This window comes from Carassius auratus, chromosome 30, assembly GCF_003368295.1.
Source record: "Carassius auratus strain Wakin chromosome 30, ASM336829v1, whole genome shotgun sequence".
In the NCBI taxonomy this organism is placed as follows: domain Eukaryota; kingdom Metazoa; phylum Chordata; class Actinopteri; order Cypriniformes; family Cyprinidae; genus Carassius; species Carassius auratus.
In genome coordinates, this window is record NC_039272.1 from 3,526,700 (window position 1) to 3,549,719 (window position 23,020).

Genomic DNA, 23,020 nt, shown 5'->3' on the forward strand with positions numbered 1-23,020 from the left:
TCATTTCCCACTGTCTGGGTTTAGAATTATATTATAAAACATACATATGATTTATATTTAAAGAATTACATATTTAATATAATGTATGGTAATATAATCTCCTCACGGCCTGTGAATAGATAGATAAATGGATCAAATGTGTTACGCGTCGCAGTGACCCGTCTGTCCACTGTGTGTCAGGCAGCGCTAGAGAGCTGATTTATCGTCCGTGTAAACTCAAATGTGTGGTCTGGGAGGGCAGATGGCACTCTTCTGCGATCTGATGGGTTGCTGGCAAGCATTTCCGTAGTGTAGTTTTTAATGCATCATGACAGAGGCTTCTCTGCCTGACTCATCTGTCCTAATTTCAAGCTAAAGCCAGACATACATTATTTCACATAGAGCAGGCGGTGCAGATGCATGCACACACATTTAACTCCTCCGTATGCGCGTTTTATTCGGAAACGAGTGATAAAACACTTTTAAAAGGATTCTGTCATCATGTCAAAGCTGTACATGCTTTAAATTGATCCGTGGACGATTCTGGGTCGATAATAACGTTAAGTTACATGGTAATACCAAGGTTCCCGGAGACAAGGATGTCGAAACGGCTGCGAAATAGCGAAGTTTGTGCGGACTGCAGCAGTTCTGGTGAGTATATTCCGGGTAAAAGAGAATTGATATTACTGAATTAAGTGTCTGAATGATAACATTTAACTATGCAAATGTATGATTCGGATTTTTTGACGCTAACTGGATATATGAATGATTGATACATGTATGTGTTTTGGAGTATAATGATCCATTGCCACTGGTTAAATTACCATTAACCTATTAAGCTGCCTACCTAGACATCAGAAACACATAGCCAGAAATGTTGCACGCTGGCAGCTCAGTAGGTTTCGTGACAGAGCCTCTCTGCATGCAGTGTTGACTCAATACGGGTGTTTTCAGCTTCAAATGATGCTCAGTCAAACCATATTCTATTTTATTTTGGGTAAATGTACTCTATTGATCCTCAAGCTGTATTCCCAGTTAAAGCATCTACAATATCTAGTTTCTTGATGGTGTAAGTTTACTTAATGGTGACATTTTATTTATGTCTGAGAAGTCAGGGCAGTGCATGTTTTGGTTAGGGTCACTTACATAATGTACATAATGCTATTTATTACTAGCAAGTGGCCCTAAACAACACATCCAGTGCCCTGACTTCTGAGAGGCTGAAGAAATAAATAAAACATCAAATAATATTGTTGTCCTCATTACACGATGAAAAACTGTATCAGAGTTTTGACCTCCAAAGACTATAAATGAGACGAAACATGCATTTATTTAATTGCAGACATGCATCTATTTTGGTGCTTGAACTATGAAGCACTGTTAGTTTTTTGTCCTGTGTTTTGTTTATGTTGCATTGTTCAGTTTTCTCTATTGATTCCCCTTGATTAGTTAGGCCTCAGTCACCAGATGTGTCAGTATCATTGGGCAGTTGTTGTTAGGGTAAATATTTTGAATCATTCAGCATTTGGTTTTATTTTGGCCTCTGCAGCACTTGATGGGGAAGAGAGGAACCCTTGGTTTGAAGAGAAAGAAAAGGAGAGGGAGGGAGGATGATGATGATTGTGCCAGGTGCTTGATTCTAGCCCTTGGCCTCTCTGCAGCTGTTGTTTGATACTTCCTGTGCTTGAAGGGAAGTGACTTTTGCTTCTAGGCTGTTCTCTGCTTATCAGTGGATCAGTTTTTAATTTAGATAGCCTATGTTTTTGTCAGACTGATGCAATGGTGGTATCATATGTTCCTCACGCAGGCGTGAAACCCTGATTGGTTCTTGACTTCTGAAGTGTGGGCATCTTTAATAGCCTGCCCACCTGACACAGTAAAATTCTGTGTTTTAATCTAGATTTATCCCTCTAGCTTTCCTCACTTAAGTTAGGGAATAAGAATTGTATTTGCAATCCTCTGAGATCAAAATAGACTGAAGAAAATAAACGTAACCTTTTTTTAAAGCAAATGAATGTATTATTTTTAGTAACATTTGTTATGTTAATAAATATAATTTATTACAAATATATTTATATCTTTTATGTATTTCCTAGTTGCTAAGAGTATTTTCAGACATAATCACTTACTTTTATTGGGTTTTGCATTTGGATGTTCAGACATGATCAATAACCACTTTATTATGGCTGATTTGTAGATTGTAACCCCCCCCCCCCCCCAAAGAAAATATTCATGCATTCATTTCCAATGCCATTTTTTTTTAATCGCAAAGATGAAAGATCACAGGAGTGACTGTTTTTAATACCATTTATCCTTTTCTAAAAATATAGAGATTTTGTTCATATAGCAAATGCACCAAAAACCACAGTTTTGCACCATTTCAATGAAATAGATAAATAAATAAATGTAAAAAAAATTAATAATTTAATAATTCATCATTTTTGCCTCAAATTTTAATAATTCCAAGAAGAATACAAAAACTTTAATAAACATTTAATTAGAAAAAGCATTTGCCTGTAATCAGCGTGGAAATAAATCCTCAAAACTCTCTGTTCTTGGGGAATTCTGACACACGAGAGCGCTGACTCACATCGTTGTTTCTGAAGGAAGTGAAATCACAAGTTGGCCAGAATCTGCCCTTAGGAAAAGTGGGGGGTGGGGGGGGGTATGATGTGTCAAATATGAACACGTCTTGGGCTGCTCAGACACATTAGTCATAGCTCCAGTGTGGTTGGCCCCACTTTCACTGATTGGGCATCATGACTCAGTGATGGAATGAGAACATAACATATTCTATTAAAAACTGGCTTGGTATGGGACGCCCATGAAGGACGAGTGCCAGTGACAAGTGTTAATGTATCAGCAGTGATTCTGTCTCTGGGTCGTTGAGTTTGTCTAGTGTAGTAGTGGGCGATCTCTGAGCAATCAAAGGCTTGGGCCAACTGGCGGGTTGTATCCTAAAAATGGGTTGCAGTTTACAACTAACCATATGATGTGCTTAGTAAGTGATAACACCACTGCAATTTAGCCTTGTGTTTGTTCCATGTGTTAGGCTGCATCTTCTGCTGTTGCTTATGCTTTTAAAAATACTATAAAAATCATTTTAAGCCATGCAGCCAATGCATTTTATTTTATTTATATGCAGTACATGGTAATTTCATACATTTTTCAATACTGATTAGATGTTTTTTGTTACTGTATTGGGTTTTAACTTGATGTATAATCTGAAGTTAAACCAGTTTTTACACATAATTGCACTGCAGTAGATGATCTACTCGAATAATCTCGAATAAGGTAGTGAAAGTAAAGCTTTGCAGTGTTTCCCAGTCACCTGCTCGTACCCTGGAAGTAAAGCTCAGCTGCTTAGCATTTGTTGTGGTTTGAGGCATGTATATGTAAGAGGAAGTTAGTGTGTGTAGCTGTACAGAAAAGCATGACATTCAACCCTTGCTACTGTGACCTTATAAGGAAAAACTCAGCACCGCATTTTGTTTTCATCATACATTACATCACATGCATATTGATACTACATATTTAACATCAGATGCTCATAATTACATTTGTTGTGCATCTCTGCGATCAGTAATGGTTAATCAGACTATTATAGTGGAACATAAATAAATACTTTAAATAATAAAAATGCATTTTACAGTAAACATTAATTTTTAATGCAAATGAATCTGACATGAAATCAAAACCAGAGTTATTTTAGTGGGATTTTGGTACTATTATGATTATAGTGTTTTATTTATATATATATATATATATATATATATATATATATATATATATATATATATATATATATATATATATATATATATATATATATATGCATATGTATATGTAAATACAAAAAATAAATACAAAAAATAATTAACAATATAATTAATATAAATAACACATAAATAAATTATATATATATATATATATATATATAATTTATTTATATATATATAATTTATTTATATGTTATTTATATTAATATATAATATATATATAACTATAATGTTTCTTTATTTTTTATGGTGTTAATTATTTTTTGTATTTCAGTGTACATCATGTTAAAGTAAATAAAACATAACAGACGTGTTTCTTTGGCAACTAGCTGAAGTAAAATAAGTTTTTAATATTGTAATATCTTATTTCATTTCATTGATGGTTTATTTTATTTTAACAGTTCTAGTTAACTGTAATAACCTTGATCAAGACATGTTTTCTAGTTTCACATTTCTGATGATTCATTTGTGCATGTTAACATTATAAAAAATGTAAGTTCAAAATATAACCAATTCCAGAAGTATAAATGTGTCACATTTCATGTTGATTTGATTGTGCACTATTTGAATTAGGTTTGGCATTAGATAAGTGCATTTTAGTTAATTTTCTTCAATGCATTCTTGTAACAAGCATCTTCCTTGCATCTGCCTTTTTAAAGTATTGTGTTTCTGTTTTCATTCTCATGCACCAGCCAAAAAGCTCCATTAGTGTTATTGTGTGTATTGACCAGGGAACAACACGCTGTTGTTTACTTCCTGTGAATCTGTTGATTTTCTTGCGATCCCTTAGATCCTCGCTGGGCGTCTGTGAACAGAGGAGTTCTGATATGTGATGAGTGCTGCGGTGTTCATCGCAGTCTGGGTCGCCACAACTCACAAGTGCGCCATTTGTCCAACACACCCTGGCCGCCCACCCAGCTTCAGGTGAGCTCAACTCTCAGACAAGTGTGCACCAATGACACCCTACTTCATCTGAGAATTCACAACATTAGAGTAATTAGAGGTTACTGCGCTTTTGTATTCGTTCTCGTTAAAACGCCAACACCACACAGCATGTGAACAGTGTCGTGTCCAGTCTAAAAAACACCAACAACAGAGAGCAGAACGGAGTTACTAGATATTATGGATGAAGTACATAGTTTTTAATATAATGTTAAACATTCAGTATTAACGCCTGTATAGCTGATGTGCACGAGTGGATTGGATGCATGGTGGCACAGAGACACAAACTCGTCGAGTGAATATCCCTTTCTCGCAGATATCAGTGGAAAGTTTGTAGTTTGGTCAAATATGTCAAAAACAAGTAACTAAAGGTTTGCTACTTGACAGTTAGTTGCATGATCGCTCACTTAGCACATGCATTATTTGAATTAAAACTAAATCGTTGTTATGGCTGATGTTGATGTGTATAGTATTGTTGGTAGATTTTTAACCTTACTCAATCTCTAACTTTGGTCCACTTATATATATGCTTTATAACTAATTGTCCAAAACATAGTGTAAAACTAGTTGAGTACTTGTTTGATGCTGGAAACAAGTGGCCCAGCTCTAGATAGATGGTTAAAACTAAGTTTACTGAGCAGAAGTTAATTATATCCCAAATTTGATTTAAGCAAATGATAATTAACATGATAAATTGATTATCCATTTTATTATTGAAAAGTGTCCGCCAAGTACTCTGTGCCAAAATATAAAATAATACCAAATTAATTTCATTATCACAAAGTAAAACTTTAAATAATAAAATAGGCTATAAATAGAGAAAACTGATTGAATGAAATTTCAAAGACATACATAAATGTCATCATTTGCTCACTTTGCTCATGTCCAAACCCATAATAATTTGTCAGGTTTAATTGAGTTTTTTAATCTCACACACTCACACACACACACACACACACACACTCACACACACTCACAGTCTAGATGTAAATGAAAGCCTAAAGTAAATCTGTTTATCATATAAAGCGATCATATCTCTGCCCAAGGCTTCTGTTGACAGTGACCTTGTAAGTTGTGGTCACCAGTGGCCTGTAGCATGAAACCGCTCTCAGTTTTTACCCAAGTAAGTTTGCGTTTAGTTTAGGTTGGCATTTCAGCTTCAGCTTTAGCTTTAAGTTTTTGGCTTCAAGAAGATGGGTTGGTTTCGAGCAGGTTTTGCCACCATGGTAACTTACACTACTGAACATTAAATAGATGGAAATAAACTTATTATAGGTGTTATTAAAAATATCTCAATTTGTTTTCCGAAGATTAATCAAAGTCTCATGGATGTGAAACAACTTGAGAAGGAGTCTCATCTTTATTTGTCCTTGTGTAGTGCATTTTTCCACTTTCTTATTACAGTTCTTTTTTTTTTTTATCCATCAGTGGAGCCTTTTAAATGGTTGAAAGAATGGTTTATTGGTGTGTGACCTCACTGGAGGGCCTTCAAACACAGAGTGTGACTCACAAAGCATATTTAAAGGAGCATGCTGTCATAATGAATTTTGTCTTGTGATGTATGTCTTCAATTTCTTTCTCATTCACAGATGGTTCAGACATTATACAACAACGGTGCTAATGCAATATGGGAGCACACTCTGATGGACCCGTCATTCATCACCAGCGGGAAACGCAAACCCAATCCTCAGGATAAAGTCCAGTGAGTAATAAAAAACATAATAGAAACGTGTTTGTTTGGTATGCACCTCCAGTCAACACTTTGGGTCAGTAAAATCCATATTTTTGAAAGAAATCAATACTTTATTCAGAAATTATGCATCAAATTGATCAAAAGTGACAGTAAAGTCATTTTAAATGTTATAGATTATTTCAGTTTCAAATAAATGCTTAAAATTAACCTGGAAAATATTAAGCAGCACGAATGTTTTAAACGTTGATAATAATACAAAATGTTGTTTGAGCAGAAACACTGAAGCCTGGAATAATGATGCTGAAAATTCAGCTTTTCCATTACATTAATACATTTTATTTTAAAATACAATAAAACACACATATATTTTAAGTGAAAATGTTTCAGAATGTTACGGTTTTCACTGTATTTTTTTATGAATCAATGGTGAGCATAAGAGAGTTCAAAATGAACAACCCCAAACTTTTGAACGGTCATGTGGACAAAAAGTTAACTTGCTCTTTCTAATAACTCCATTATTTCTCTCACCCAAAAAGCCCTAACAAAACCGAGTTTGTCAAATCAAAGTATGAAATGCTGGCTTTCGTCCATCGTTTACCGTGTCGAGATGATGACAGTACAGCAGCTGCTGATCTAAGCAAGGTAAGGAAAAGTTACCTGTTTTATAGTGTGAAAGTGAAACAAAGAGTGGCCAAGTATGGTGTCCCATCCCATCCCAGTCCGACTCTCGATCCATTATACCACGACTGCCCCACATGAACATGCCCCACATTTATGGTTGATATTTCTGTCATTCAGTCCTTTCAAATATTTGATGCATTCATTATGGTAAATTTTTTCATACTTGACATGCATTATTGTTCTCATCTGATGCATCTGTCTTCTATCAGTCTTGTTGTAATGTCTCTATTGACGTACATCGTATTTGATTCTTTAGCAACTTCACTCCAGCGTTAGAACTGGCAATCTTGAGACTTGTTTGCGGTTACTGTCGCTTGGGGCTCAAGCCAATTACTTCCACCCGGTAAAAACCTCTGATCTCACCTTAATGTTATTATATTCAGTCATGCTTTCCAAACATACTACTCATTTGTAATGGTTCTGCACTCCTTTGAACAGGAGAAAGGGAACACCCCGCTGCACATCGCAGCTAAAGCAGGCCAAGTGTGCCAGGCTGAGCTTCTCTGTGTTTACGGGGCAGACCCTGGTGCTCCTGACTCCAGCGGCAAAACACCCATCCACTATGCAAGGTAATCAATCCCTAATGCATTAATGATCAAAACCCACTTCGGCATTGAAATCTACATTTATTGACTACTTCCTATATTGTCAATGGGGTGATTAAAAAGAATACTTGTCATGGATTTGTCACGTGGCCTTCACCTACAAATATCAAGATTAAAGGGATAGTCCATCCACAAATAAAATTCTGTCATTACTTACTCAGCTATATTTCATTCCAAAACTGTATGGCTTTTTATCTTCTGTTGAACACGAAAACGATATTTTGAAGAATGTTGGTGACTTCCACTGTATGGACAAAAAAACACAATAGGAAACAATAGTTTGCTAAATGTTGTTTTTTTATGCCATAAAAAAACTTAAAAATAATACAGGTTTGGAAAGACATTAGGGTAGGTAAATATGACAGAAATAAACGATCGCTTCAAGTCCATGGCAGTCTTACTCTAGTATTTTTTATATACTAGAATAAATGTATTAGTATTTGAAATTATCTTACATTTTTTATTTTTTTTTTAGTACTTCAACTGAAACTCTCTCTCTCTCTCTCTCTATATATATATATATAATGTAGTCATTTTACTTTGTTTCAGTACTATTTCAATTACCAAAAAATTACCATTTTAATAGTTTAATTTTAGGTAGCAACAACAACGCTGTCATTAATTAATGGTACATATTCTATTAAGGCTGTGAGAAGGACCGTGACCACTGACGGCAGGATTTGGCACAGTACCCTAAAGTTCAAAAATAAAACCCCATGTGTCATAACGTCATTGTGTTGTTTGTATTCATTCAGGCAAGCTGGCCATCAGGACCTGGCAGACAGACTGGTGGAAATACAGTATGAGCTCACAGACAGGCTGGCCTTCTATCTCTGTGGGCGGAAGCCTGGTGAGTCAGAGCACAGAGCGATGGTGTGCTATCATGATGAGAACTGATGTTTTGATATCCAGCTGCAGACGCTGATCAAGCCAATTTATAGCACACTCTTACTTTAATGTGTTGTGGCATTCAGAGTGCCAAAAGGCTCAATTGAATTAGCGCAGTGATGTTGGAGTCAGCTAAAGGGGCGTTTTATTGCTTTAGTGTGCATCTTTATCAGTGGATTGTCAATTGAAAATGTTAAACCATGGCAATACATTCTGTTTTTCAGACCACAAGAATGGACAGCATTTCATTATACCACAGATGGCGGATAGGTAGGAACAATCTAATGCATTCTGATGTTTTCCTGTGTGAATTGGGGCCAATTTTATAGAAGTTTCTTCTAGAGGAGTATTTTGGGATGTGCTTAGTCATGTTTTGCTCATTGAATTAGTGGTTGGCTGATATATTGCCAAGGCCAGTATTTGGCATTTTTCAAATCTCTGCTAAATTGTTCGAGGAGATGCGTCAGACTTTTATTTTGACGCCGCTGAAAACATTCGCCCCTCTTTGATGTTGCCGTTTAATAGTTTTGTCCAAACAGTGATCCAAACAAGTTTTTAAGGTTCACATAATTTAACATTAATATCTTGCCATTTATTTTTTTGCTGTCTATGATGAAAAAGAAATGTGTAAGTATTTTACACGGAGAATATCAATTGAGAATTTTATTTCACTTTTTTTTTTTTTTTTGTTCATTACAGTCTTTTATAATAATGCTATCTAAAGAAAACTAATATTATTCTACATTTTTTTTCCCCTTTATAGCAGTCTGGAGTTAACAGAGTTCGCAAAAGCTGCAAAAAGAAAGCTACAGTCCGTGAGTCATCTTTATATTTCTTTTATTTCACTTTAAGCAATACATCAGGCCCTCCAAATTCATCGTAGCTTTTTTGTAGTGAAATAATAAACTCATGCTTTATTATGTTAAGCGGTTGATATGTTCTCATTGCCAGTCATTAATACAAAAGACTGCATCTTTACTTGCTCCAGCCATGCCTTAATACAGTTTTACAGCCATTTCGGGCACAGATGAGTGATGCAACCCTTCCAATATCATTGCAGCTCAGTGATCATTTGTTTGAGGAACTGGCGATGGATGTGTACGATGAAGTGGATCGAAGAGAGACAGATGCAGGTCAGATGATCTGCATTTAATAAACTCAATGGAACAAACTAACTCAGGAAATGTAGTATTATAAGTGCAAGCTTTGATGAGCACTTTCTTTGTATCTGGTGCAGTTTGGCTGGCCACTCAGAACCACAGCACCTTGGTAACGGAGACAACATTTGTGCCTTTCCTTCCTGTAAACCCAGAGTACTCCTCAACACGAAACCAGGCAAGTTCTGAACAGAAAGTTGCAATGCTTTCACTAAAGCCCTTTTAACAGGAAATAAAGATATTGCACTTTGACATGTGACTTTTGATATAACACCTTTTATGCAGTGTTTGCAGCTAGAAGTGCAACAAGCTTAAATGTGCCAGACGAATGTGGAAACAGAAGTCACAAAATTAATCAAAACTGTCACGCACTGATGCTTAGAACCAAACTACAAATGTTAGATTTAGCATATAATGCATTTTTTTGTTTTTTCCAGAAGTTGTCTTTTAACGCACCGACACCTTACTGTGAAAGCTGCGATTTTGTAATAAGCTATCCACATTCAACAATAAAATTAAAGACATTCCTATAAATGTACTTTAGTAGTTTCTACATCCAGGCGGGCACCTTTGTGCATTGTTATTTTAAGGCATAGTCAAGAAATAGTTCTCTAAAAAGGAAACATTTTCTGAGGTTTGGAGAAATTTAGCTTTGCTTGACTTGCTCACCAGTGGATCCTCTGCAGTGAATGGGTGCCGTCAGATTGAGAGTTTAAACAGCTGATAAAAACATCACAGTAATTCACAAGTAATCCACACCACAGTTAACAACTTGTGAAGTGAAAAGTTGCCTAATTGCTTGCTATCATTATAGGAGTCATTATGTTTCTTATTTGACAAAGAGTTTAAAAGCTGGGGTCTCATTTATAAAACTTTCCATAAATTTCATCCTAAAATTTTACGTAGGCACAAAAGCTAGATTTTGCGTACACCCAAAAGTTTTCAGATCTATAAAACCATGCATACGCCAGAACCTGCACAAAAATCTCTTTGTAAATTCCAGTCAGGGGAAGATTGTGTGCATGTGCATCTCCACCTCGACTCCTCCCCGAAATAACCATATATGGAGCTTACAACGCCTTGTTTTACTATGCATAACCTCATCTGCATATCATTTCCATGCGAATTCCCATGCACGTGACAACATGTTTAACACAGAGACAGTAGGGAAATAGTATCCTAGTATGCATGGTTTATAATGTCTGTATGGTGCATCCTTATTTATGCCAACTTAATTTTTTTATAAATCACGATATGTGCATGGAAAATTGCAAACGCATATATTATGCCCATTTTGTGCGTATGCAACGTTTATAAATGAGATCCCTGGACATTTCAGAATGGTTATGCTAAACTGGAGAGTTAATTTTGAGTTTTTAAACTTGCAAACTTGTTTTTATTGCTGCTTATATGTGTAAATATCAAGAAGGTTTCGATTAAACTGGACTGGAGTCGTGACTCGTGTCGTTTACATGTTGGATCACTGTAATGTTTTTCTCAGCACTGAATCTCTGTTTACCAAGGGATGTAAAGACCAACTAGTTTTTAATATACAATAAAATCATCACTGAATGTCTTTTACAGGGAAGACAAAAGCTGGCAAGGTTTAACGCTCATGAATTTGCCACACTCGTGATTGATATTCTAAGTGATGCAAAGCGACGCCAGCAGGGGACTTCAGTCTCAAGTCCTAAAGGTAGAGCATGCATTCATTAGTCGTTGATTTCTTTTAAAGCCCTTGTTGATGTTTCATGATTGTTGTGTCTACGTCTTCACAGACAATGTTGAGGTGTTCTTCAAAAGCGTAGGTAGCCGTCATGGAAGTGAAAGCCAGGAAATGGACCAGCCAGACTATGACAGTGTGGCGTCCGATGAGGACACGGACACTGATTTACGAGTGGGAAAAGCAGACCGAGCTAAGGTAGACCTGTAAAGCATGAGGAACTTAGTCTAGTGCCGTTCTTGCCATCAAAGCGTCGATACGCACATGTCGGCTCTCTTCTACTTCTCTCCTCAGAGTCTGGACTCTGATCTGTCCGATGGACCGATTTCTGTGCAGGAGTTCCTGGAGGTAAAAAATGCTCTTTCAGCCTCGGAGGCCAAAATTCAGGAACTGATGAAGGCCAATAGTAATCTGAGTGAGGAGCTGAGATTGATGCAGAAAAAGGTACCAGAGACTCAGCCGTGAGCACTGAAGGCCCTGGTCTCTAACCCCTACACACGCACCTCTTCTCGCACGCGAGACGGCAAAATTGACAAGGATTACGATTGTTAAAATCCTCTGGAATGCTGATGTCAAAATAAAACTGTAGTAACCACTGCAAGTGTTCAGATAACCAGCATGACCTTTACCTCTAAATTACTGGAAAAGACGTACAGTATTAGAGACGTGAAACCGAAACATACTGACGGTTTGCCATTCGATGATTAGTTGGCATGCTAACCTCCCTAACCACAAACCTTATTTAGAAGTTGGCTCTTGCATCAGCATGACTCATTTTAATTTAACTGTGTTATATATGTATGTGCATTATGCATGGGTTTCCAGTATACAAATCAGAGGTAAAATTATTGATTTAATGTTAATTGATTATGAATTGATTTTGGAGCCTTTACTGTCATCATTTCCTACTATTTCACATTGACCAATCCAGGATGATCAATTATAATTTAGTTGGGAGTGAATTTGCTCACAAGTGTTTAATATACAGTAGACATGCATAAATCCACTGTAACTGTTTAGTGATATTTTAAAATGAGGGCAGTCCCTAAATGGCCCTGCATTTAAAGAAGTTACATTCCTCATTTAATTCTAGTCGAAAGTGGTGATTAGTGTACTTCAAAGAATTGGTTTTAGATTGTTTTGACTGTTCAGTCCTCTCATAAAAGAACATGTTACTAGTTTCGTTGTGTTTTTTAGCTTTTTGCATTAAATGTAATGAAAATGAGGTGAAAGTGGTTTTGGATTATATGTATTCCCCACAAAAAATGATGGATACTATTTTGTGATTTGAAAATTTAGACCTTTGTGACATTTAGACCTGTGGGATAAAACTGTGTGGCTTTACATTCGTTGCACATCTGACTGGGTGAAAACAGATATGGCCAGAATCACATTATCATGAGTGACATCTTCAGGCTCTTTTGTTATGCTCTGCATTTCCTTTCTGATCCTTGCCAACGTGTCTGCTTGAGCTCTTTGGCTTCTCTCTGAATCTCTGTCTCTCTCCCTGTAGATTCGTAGTCACGTCTAACTTGCGCTTGTTCTGTGTGCATGTCTAGACATTGCATCTGCCTGTTCCTGCATGCTAAACTGGACTTTTTTTTTTGCTGTTGAGAAGTTTTGTTTTATTGAGCAACTCCATATAATGGTTTTCTCAACGTTCCCCATAAGATTAGAATGATCTTTCGTCATAATTGTTCTTAATTACAAAAGTTAGATCTAAATGAATGTCTTGTTTCATAGAACATTTTAATCTGGTATAAATATATATGTAAAACTTTATTTTATGTTATTTAAATCGAACATTTACTGTATTTTAATTTGTAAATGGATTTTTATTACACCTGCAAGTTTCATACAGCAGAAATCCTTTGATACTATGCTAATTCGTATTCATTAGTGCTGTCAAACTATTAATTGCGATAATTGCATCCAAAATGAAAGTTTTAGTTTACATAATATATGTGTGTGTGTACTATGTATATTTATTATGTTTATATAAATACACACACACATACAGCACATATTTTAAAAACACTTACATGTATTTACACGTATATATTTATGTTCATAAAATTTATATTATATATATAAATATATTTAATATATAAACACAACATATTTATCTTAAATATATACATGCATGTGTGTATTTATAAATTAACATAATAAATACACCGTGCACACACACATTCTGTGTAAACAAAACCTTTTATTTTGGATGCAATTAATCGTGATTAATAGTTTGACAGCACGTGCATTAATTATATTGATTTCTCATAGGCCAGATTTGAAAGCTATTCCATCAAACTAAGTATTAGAAGCTATGAGTACCAAAAAAAAAATAATAATAATAAACGTGTGCATAAAATCTGAATACAAATATTTTCGTAACTAATCATGATATGCAAAAATGGTTTGTACTAAAATGTATTCTAAATTTACGAGAAAATGTATGTAACAACTGAAACCACACATACACAAAAATGCATATACTCTGGATGGCCTTGCATTAGTGTTAAGATGAAAATTTACATTTAAATATATTTCATATGCAATGGAGCTGTGAGGTTTCTTTGAATAACAACTCTTATATGCATTAGGAGAACCTTTTTCATGAAAAGTACTACTGTAATCCAGACAATTATTAGTGAATTACATTATTTAAATGGAAAAGACATTTTCTTTTTTCGTGGCTAGTATAAAATTCTGTATGCCTGAAGCAGGCAACACACATGGTGAGGATTTTGAACTGAACATCATTTATTTCTCGTAAGCTCAGCTTTGCTACAGTTTCTGCTTTTCTCTGCGTTTCTCTGGCTTACTCGTGTTTCTCTTCAGCTGCAGTCTCTGCAAAGTGAGAACAGCTCTCTCAGACGGCAGGTCTCCACTCATCAGCCCTATCAGGCCCCCGGCGGCCCTGACCACCCCAATCCCTCCAGCCCCTCCTCCTCTTCCTCCTCTTCCTCCTCCTCTGCCCTGAAACGCCGTCTCTCTGCACAGACGAGCCGCCCCATGTCTATGTGTGAAACCGGCTCTGGTCTGAAGCCCTTTCTCCCCAAGGGAGAGACCCCTTATCCTGAGGAGACCTTCCCCACCCTGCAACCCTTCCCAACCTATGTAAGTAAAAACCTGCCTCTCGCCTCCTCTCCTTCTTTTTCTTCACCTTGCTTTTTAAATGTTGCAGCATGCGTTTCCAATTCTCTGTGCTTTATGAGAGTTTCCAAAATACACTTTTACACAACATATTACTTCACTTTGCATCCTGTTAACTCGCATTGCAGCTATTTCACCATATTTTCTGCTTCCTGTTTTAGTTTCATGAGTCATTTGGGAGTTACAAAACATGTCTTTATGGCCAACTCAATGCATAAGTCACACAGTCTCATTCACATTGCTTTATGTGAATTGGTTTGTACATAGATTTTTATTTTTCATTTCAAGCTCTAAGGAAAAAGGTGTAGTGAGCAATTTTATTACAGTGTGACCGATAAAGTTGTACCAGGGTTTACTGAGAAAAAGTGAGTAACTGAATATGCTTTAGTCAGTGTACCTAATTTTAAACCTATTTTTAAGTATTAAAATGTATTTAGGGATACAACCTTTCCACAGTGGAAAAAAAATTGTTGTGTTTTTGTTTGTTTGTTTGTTTTAAACCATAAAAATATATTTTGTGCATGTCACTCTAGCTCTCAAAATTCAATATGTTCTTGATGTAAAATGCCCAGTATTTTATTTTCTATTGTCTTTGTACAGTGCAAGTTCCTATTTCACTTCCTTAATTTTTTTACTGACCTTTTGAATGTTGATATTAAAAATGTTTTAACCCTATGGCTCTGCATCGCTTTTACTGAATTTGAATGACACTGATTTTTTTTCTCACTGCATGTAAATGTTGCATCTATTCACACTTTATTCATCAGGCATTATTATTTAACTCTGGATTTGTGCTGGGCTCTATAAAACTATTGCTTTATGATTGTTCATAATTCATAACTAATATTAGTTTCTTTTTTTTTTAAAGAAATTAATGCTTAATAGTGATTATTAATATTAATAATTGTTAATAATATTGATACCTTTATAAAGAGTGCATTTAAACAAATTAGATGATGCATTCATTTTTTTGTGTTACAAAAAATGTATCTTTCAAATAAATGCTGTTCTTTTTAACTTTCTGTTATTTTGTGAATATTGAAAACAGATGTATTATAGTTTCCACAAAAATATTAAGCATAACCACTGATTTTAACATTGATAATAATAATATGTGACCCTTGACCACAAAACCTCTTAATTGTCAATTTTTTCTAAATGTAAAGTTATGCATCATCTGAAAGCTGAATAAATACCGTTTCCATTGATGTATTTTTTATTTTACGATTTGACAATATTTTGCTGAGATACAACTTTGAAAATCTGGAATCTGAGGATGCAAAAAAATCTAAATATTGAGAAAATCACCTTTGAATTTGTCCAAATTAATTCTTAGCATATGCATAATACTAATCAAAAATGAAGTTTGGATATATTTACGGTAGGGAATTTATAAAATATATTCATGGATAATGATCTTTACTTAATATCCTAATGATTTTTGACATAAAATAAAAATTTCTCATTTTGACACACACAATGTTTTTTTTTTTGTCTATTGCTACAAATATACCCCAGCGAGTTAAGACTGCTTTTGTTCTCCGGGACACGTATATTTTTCTTGAGCAGCAAATGCAGCCTTGGTGAACATAAGACATCTTTTTCAAAAACGTAAAAAAAATCTTGCTAACTCCAAACTTTTAAACTTATGTTTATATGAATTAATATTAACTTAGATCATTGTAAATTTATGTTTCTACATTAATGGTAAGTAATTTAACCTGTTACTAAATTATTACTCTTGACTGACTGTTATTTTGTTAGATTGTTACTGTTAACAACATCATGCCATCTTACAGAAGTCTCCTTGTTCTCCAGCCCAGGCTCTCCATTATGGCCAAGTGTTTAAAATATTTTGCATTATTTTTGCGTCTTTCATTCTTAAGTTTTATTTGCACCCCTTTTTTAGATGAGAAAGGGTGTGTTTGTGGCCACCTCCTCTTCCCTCCCCTCCCTCCCATCCTCATCCTCTCCGTCCCATTTGCTGGATGAGAGTACACAAAGGCTTAAGTACGTTCCTCACGGGACCAGAGCGAAGCAGCAGGAACCCTTCTCCTCCTCTCCACCCTCCTTCACCACCTCCTCCTCCTCTACTCCCATCCATCACTTTTCCTCTTACACCTGTTGTGCTCCACGCATCACCATGCATGAACAGTCCCTCCATCAACCCTCCAGGGGCTGCTGTTTTCAACTGATACGTATTCCTGTCTTCATCATCACCATCATCCTCATAGATAGCACATGCATTTCATGGCTTGTGTCTTCATTCCCAGGGTGCACTGCTCAGCTGCTACTGCTGCTGCTCACACATCTGTTCAGGATGTCTTGTAAAGCTACATGCTCTGGGAAGAATATGCAACTGTGAAATATTAATACGTAAATTAGCTGGCTTAGCTTGTTTACACGTGTGTGTGTGCGTACAAATTGCGGTCATTTTTAAATTGGTGTTTCTGTTGTGTGTGTGTTTGAGCATTTTGAGTCCTGTTTATGGGTGTTTAGCCCTTTTCACATTGTTTTTAAATACACTATACCATTCAACTGCCATTTTATATATATATATATATATATATATATATATATATATATATATATATTATGCTCACTAAGGCCATTTATTTGATCACAAATGCTGTAATATTGTGAAATATTACCATAAAAAATAAGTGTTTTTTATTTTAATTTGCCTTTTTTTTCTGTAATGCTAAGCTGGATTTTCAGCATCATTATTGTCACGTCCTCCTTCAGAATTAATTCTAATATTCTGATTTGCTGCTCAAGAAATATAAGAATAATAATAATAAGTCTTATTACTATTGTTGGAAGCATTTGCATTTGCATTTGCAATCACAGGAGTAAAATGAATTATGGAATTATATTCTAAGAGAAAACTGTTATTTTAAATTGTAATTATATTTCACAATATTACTATTAATAATAATAATAATGTTGTCTTATTATTATTATTATTATTGTTGGAAGCATTTGCACTCAATATTTCTGTGGACACCTATGCATTTGATTTTTCAGGATTCTTTGATTAATAGGAATTTCAAAAGATCAGCGTTCATTTAAAATTGAAATCTTATAACATTTCAATTATAAATTCCCGCTAAACAAATGTGTATATCCTCACCTGAAGACGATTGAGAATCTGGATTTTTAGAGCTGAGAATATAATCTATTATTAATTATTATTATTGTTTATTTATTTTTATTGTTAGATCATTACATCACAAAGCATTGGTGCATTTTTACATCCCTACAAGGAGATGTGTTTCGAGCTGATGCACAGATGATGCACAGTTGAGTGTGTTCAGTGCAACGGTAATTAGATTATTCCACATCATAAGGCTGTTCTCCAAGCATCATGACCGTGCTGCCCTGATAACAAATTGATACATTACTCCGAGCGCTGCTGGCATCTGACCCCATTACCTCATTATCCTTGAGCACAGTGAATCATGCTTCAGTGAGACTGTCAAATATCTTCACTGCAAACGCTTTACTGCACTGTGAAGCAAAACACTGATCAGAGCCATGACCTACTTTCAGTTTAAAGTTGTTCTTCAGTTTTTGCATCAACTGGTCATAGCTGAAAAAAAGATGACCTATCCACTGGACTTAAAAGTACATTCAAGGAACGGGGCACACTATTTTAAAAGATTGGGTTTGGTATATTGCCTGAAATATCTAATAAATGCTAAGTGCTTGCTTATACTTGACTGACCATTCCAATAATGCAGATTGTTGTACTTGATAATTAGTTTAATATGAACTAGCAGACATATCGATCATCGCTGATTTCATTGCGTGCAACCTGTTCTTTTACTGGATCCTTTCCTCTCTCTTTAGGCCTCCAGATTTGACAAGCAGAGCAGTGTGTCTGATGGTGACTATGATAACACGGTTAGCGAATCTGATCTGGAAGACTCTGGGTATGTGTCCAGTTTCCCTTTTATAACCTGAAATAACTTGTGTCTCAAATCCTGCTGGCAAACAAAACCAGCCTTGTTTCACTCTGTAAATAAGAACTGCCAGTCATCTGCTTTTAGCCAAGTAAAGTGAGGAAACACACTGATGATGCTCTTAAGACATCAAGCATGATGCATGCCTCCTTCCTCCTGGTAGCTTTGGCCGAAGATGTCGTCTGCGCAGCAGCGGCTGGATGGGAGAGAGCGGCTCTATACCTGAGCTGGATGATCACGAGAGCGAGCCTGACCCCAGTCTGCCCAGCACTGAAGACGTCATCTGTAAAACTGAGCAGATCACCAAGAACATCCAGGAACTGCTGAGGGCTGCTCAGGAGAACAAGCATGAGAGGTGAGAGGATGTCAGTGTCAGCGTTTATCCATCATCATATATAGCAGCAAAAATCTGATGTCATTTCATTCCTTTCTTCCTTTTGTTCACTTCTGCCACATATTTAACTATTTCACATGCAAATTGTTGGCACATTTCATGAGTAGGTTACAAATAAAGGGATAGTCCACCAAAACATTCAAATTCTTCTTTTACTCACCCTCGACCTGTATGACTTTTTTTCTACAGAAAATAAGAAAATATTTAGAAAATTGTTGGTGACCAAACAGTTATAAGTCAATGGGACAAAAGTTACAATGAACCGAAACTGTTCGGTCACCAACATTTTTGAAAATTTCTTCTTTTTTAAAATGTTCTGTTAAAGAAATAGTCACAGAGAGTTTGGAATGACATGAAGGTGATGAAACAATTTACAATATTTTGGTGGACTATGTCTTTAAATCATTAGAGACCAATCAATGTTTTTAGGTGTGGGAATTTTTAGATATTTCAGATGAAATCTAACATAATACATGCATATAATCTATATCTACATATATCTAACGCTACCATTCTCAATTCATTTTATATCTGAAATTTTTTTTTATTATTAAAACATTTACCCTCTGACACTAGCATTCTCTATTTGTATTCTATTCTATCTACTTGTTTTATTTTAAGTTATTATAAAAAATATATATTATTAAATGGTAGCTAAGACTTATTGCAGCACTTATGTATTGTTGTTCTTTTGTTGGTTTGATTGCTTCTTTGGAACTAAATGTAATGTAAATGTTAAATTCGACATGCATGCACTATAAGTTCACTGTCCTTGCTAAATAAAGTTTTTAATTATTTTTTAAAAAGTCTTACTGACCCCAAACTTGTTTCTGAGGATTCAAGTGAGGCTTTTTGGACCGTATTCATGGAAAGTGCCTGTTTATGCAAATCTCTTCTTTCCCATCCGTTGAATCAGTTTCTCCATTCATAGCTTCTCCATTTTCTCTCTACTCTCAATTGTCCGTGTTCATCATTTGGGGTCTGTCCTGTCGGGGCCCACGCTCCGTTTGGGTCCCGATCTGTGTGTTTCCCCACCAGTGCACCATGTGAGCAGAGGGAGAGTGTCCGCAGACTTAGACACAGTCTGGGTTGTTTCAGCACACTGGTGCCTTGGGCAGACAAGCCCCCGTCTCCCACGCAGTCCCTCGGCCTAAGAGCTCCCCACCCAACCAACCCCAGCAACCCTGCCTCCTGGTACTCTGGCCTCTGTCCCTGCCTCACAGGCACAGTGTCTACCTCTACCTCTCTCTTCATAACCTCATAACCCACTCATCTGAACATGAATGGAACAGGCATGATTACTACTATGCTGAAGGCTTGTGTCAGTTTGCATTGTCTTCTAAAGCTCACCTTTATTTGCAGGAACTCACATTGGTGCACTTGGTTTCTCTTTTAGGAAAACGCTTTATACTGATATCCATCTAACTTTTGGCCTGTTTTCTGTTTTGCACTGGTTTGTATTTCATTGCAAAATAAGCTTAGTTATTTTAAAGGTATTTCTCAGTTTGTTGAAAGATATTTTACCCTATTAAAAATATATGGCGATGCATCATGTCTGCTGCACAACTAACGTTTCAAACAGATCTGCATGTTTTTCTGTGTGTGGATTTTTGTGATGAAAAAATCGTAACACTTACAGCATTTACTACAACACTTGTAAATCAATCAAGGAAAGACACATTTTCTTAATATATCTGTAAGTTTTCTGTGAACTGTGATACGTCTGAGTGGATTAAAATCTCTACAATTCGACGCAAAGACACAAAACTATATGTATACGGTAATATTAAGGAAATGTTTTATTTTCCATGATAGTGTAAATGTCCAGATATAAGGCCCATTCACACCAAGAGCAATTACTATATTAGTTTGTGGTGTGTTTTTTTTCTTATCTGCTACTTTAAATGCTCAAGTTTCTTAAAGCACTTCTGATTGGCTGTCAGTGGTTTCATCATTCATTGGCTCAAAAATTGTGTAAAACATTAGAAGCTTTACCCTCTGATTGCTCTGTTTATCTTAACTTTTTCCTCTCTTCAAACTCTGATCTCTTTTTAATACGGTATCTCTCATTTTCTCCTTCAATAGCTTTATACCCTGCGCAGAAAGAATATATGTGGCTGTGAATGAAATGGCTGCCCTGTTCCCCAAGGTATGCACTTTCTCTCCACACTTTTATACTGAAGTGTGAACAATAAGTGTGATTATACTTAACTATAAAATAGTATTTTGTTTATATTTGTTTCTGTATTTCCCCAGAGACCACGCTCTGAGACGGTGAGGAGCTCTTTGCGATTGTTAACGTCCAGTGCAAACCGGCTGCAAAGCGAGTGTAAGAAAGCGTCTCTTCTGGAGAGCAGCCCTGCAGCCGACGTGCAGCTGGTCACCCAGCAGGTCATCCAGTGCGCTTATGACATTGCCAAAGCTGCCAAGCAACTTGTGACCATAACCACCAAAGAGAACAACAACTGATCATGCTTCCACACATTTTTACCTGGAAAGCAACCCTGGTATTATTTTAAATCTAAGATATATTTGCATGTTTTTATTTTTAATTTAAGGTGTCTGTTGTCAGTGTTGTTTGGCTTGAAGCCATGAGATAAAGCCTGAAGTGCTCTCAAGGGTTGTGTAAGGATGTGTATATTATGTGTGGACCTGTGAAAGTGTATTTGACTAGATAGCAGTTGAGATGTTGTGGATCGAGAAGGATTTGAGCAGAAATGAATCTGCAATAGAGCAGCCAATCACGTACGAAATATTCAGTAAACGCCTGACTTTTTGCACTATTCTGAAAACTGCTTTTACCTCTTCATATGCAAACATTTAGTTTTTTTGTTTTAGTTTTTTGGTTGTGTTGTTTTTGAATGATGTTAAAATCAAAATAGTCTCAGTTAAATTATATAATGTAAAAAATCTATTGTACAAAACATTCAGTTAATAAGCGTAGTTTAGGTACAGATATAATAAACTTGTAATTATAAAGATGTCAAATTAAGTATACATTAAACAATATATATTTCTTTTCATGCCCAAGTTAAATGTCTTTATCTCGGTTGAATACATCAGGTGGCTATAATTCAGATTTATAGTGTGCATTAGAGGTCAACCAATTATCGCTGTTGATATTAAGCAATTTTATGGTTATCGGTCATATCGGTCAACTGATTTGCCGATAAAATTATTTAAAAGCATTTAAAGAAAGTGTTTGTCAGAGCCCTTATTATTCTTAATATTGACATTAATTTTCATTTTTACACCAGACATATTGGTTCAAAATGATCTGTCTACTTGATCTTTAATAATAGATATCGGCATCGGCCCTGAAAAACACATCAGTCGACCTCTAGTGTGCATTAAAAAAAAAAAGATAAAGTGAGGAAATTATCAGTTAATTACACTTAACCTCATATTTCATCAGTCAAATTTCAGAGGTCAAAATATTTAATTACATCATTTTTTTTTTTTTTAATACACTGCAGATGAACAGTCTCCACCAGCAGATACTGATACTGTGTGATGGTTTAGATGTGTGTGTGTTTTTTTTTTTTTAGATAGTTCCTCATATTGTAAATTTAGTTGAGTGTTTTGGGCAGCTCTTAACTTTGCAGATCTTTTTTATTTCCTTTCTAAATATTTTAGTCTAGCCTGATCCGGTTAGTCTTATCAAACAGTTTGTGAGGTGGACTGGTAGCTCAGTGTTAACGTTTTGAGTGTTTGTAGTTGTTTTAGATGAACAGGCCTTCCACTAATTAATGTTATTGCTGCCTGTTGTTAAGAAGAAAATGTGTTTATTTTTTAAATAAACTTAATTTATAATTTTGAGCTTCAATTGTTGCTCCAGTGTTTTTGCTAATATCAGAAACTGAGCCATATGAATAACGTGAAAAATAAAAGACCTGAAACCTCATCCCAAATTATTTCTTCTTCTGCATGTTCTCTATATGTTCATGTTTTTAAAACATGTTGTGTGCCAAAATGCGTTAACTAGGGGTGGCTAGACCGGTAGAAGTTTGTCAACCGGTAGAGATTTCCCTTTAGTCTCCATCTTGGTTATTAGCTCA

The 23,020-nt window shown here is 35.6% G+C and overlaps 1 protein-coding gene across 4 annotated transcripts; it reads left to right on the top strand.

Annotated features, from left to right (window-relative positions):
• The first annotated feature begins 105 nt into the window (after positions 1-105).
• LOC113048908 (ARF GTPase-activating protein GIT2-like) lies at positions 106-22,788 on the top strand. Of its 4 annotated transcripts, XM_026210870.1 has the most exons (21): positions 106-630; positions 4,549-4,682; positions 6,290-6,402; positions 6,930-7,035; positions 7,331-7,417; positions 7,513-7,643; positions 8,435-8,529; positions 8,792-8,837; positions 9,189-9,194; positions 9,331-9,382; positions 9,628-9,700; positions 9,805-9,902; positions 11,309-11,420; positions 11,503-11,645; positions 11,742-11,891; positions 14,289-14,567; positions 18,456-18,538; positions 18,732-18,923; positions 20,001-20,156; positions 21,048-21,111; positions 21,219-22,788. In XM_026210870.1, the coding sequence occupies exons 1-21, from the start codon at positions 549-551 to the stop codon at positions 21,429-21,431; spliced, it is 2,415 nt and encodes an 804-aa protein (XP_026066655.1). In that variant the 5' UTR covers positions 106-548; the 3' UTR covers positions 21,432-22,788. The 4 variants fall into 4 exon arrangements, with proteins under 4 accessions (XP_026066655.1, XP_026066658.1, XP_026066656.1 ...); XM_026210873.1 differs by lacking the exon at positions 20,001-20,156 and having other exon boundaries at positions 107-630; XM_026210871.1 differs by lacking the exon at positions 9,189-9,194 and having other exon boundaries at positions 107-630.
• The last annotated feature ends 232 nt before the right edge of the window (positions 22,789-23,020 follow it).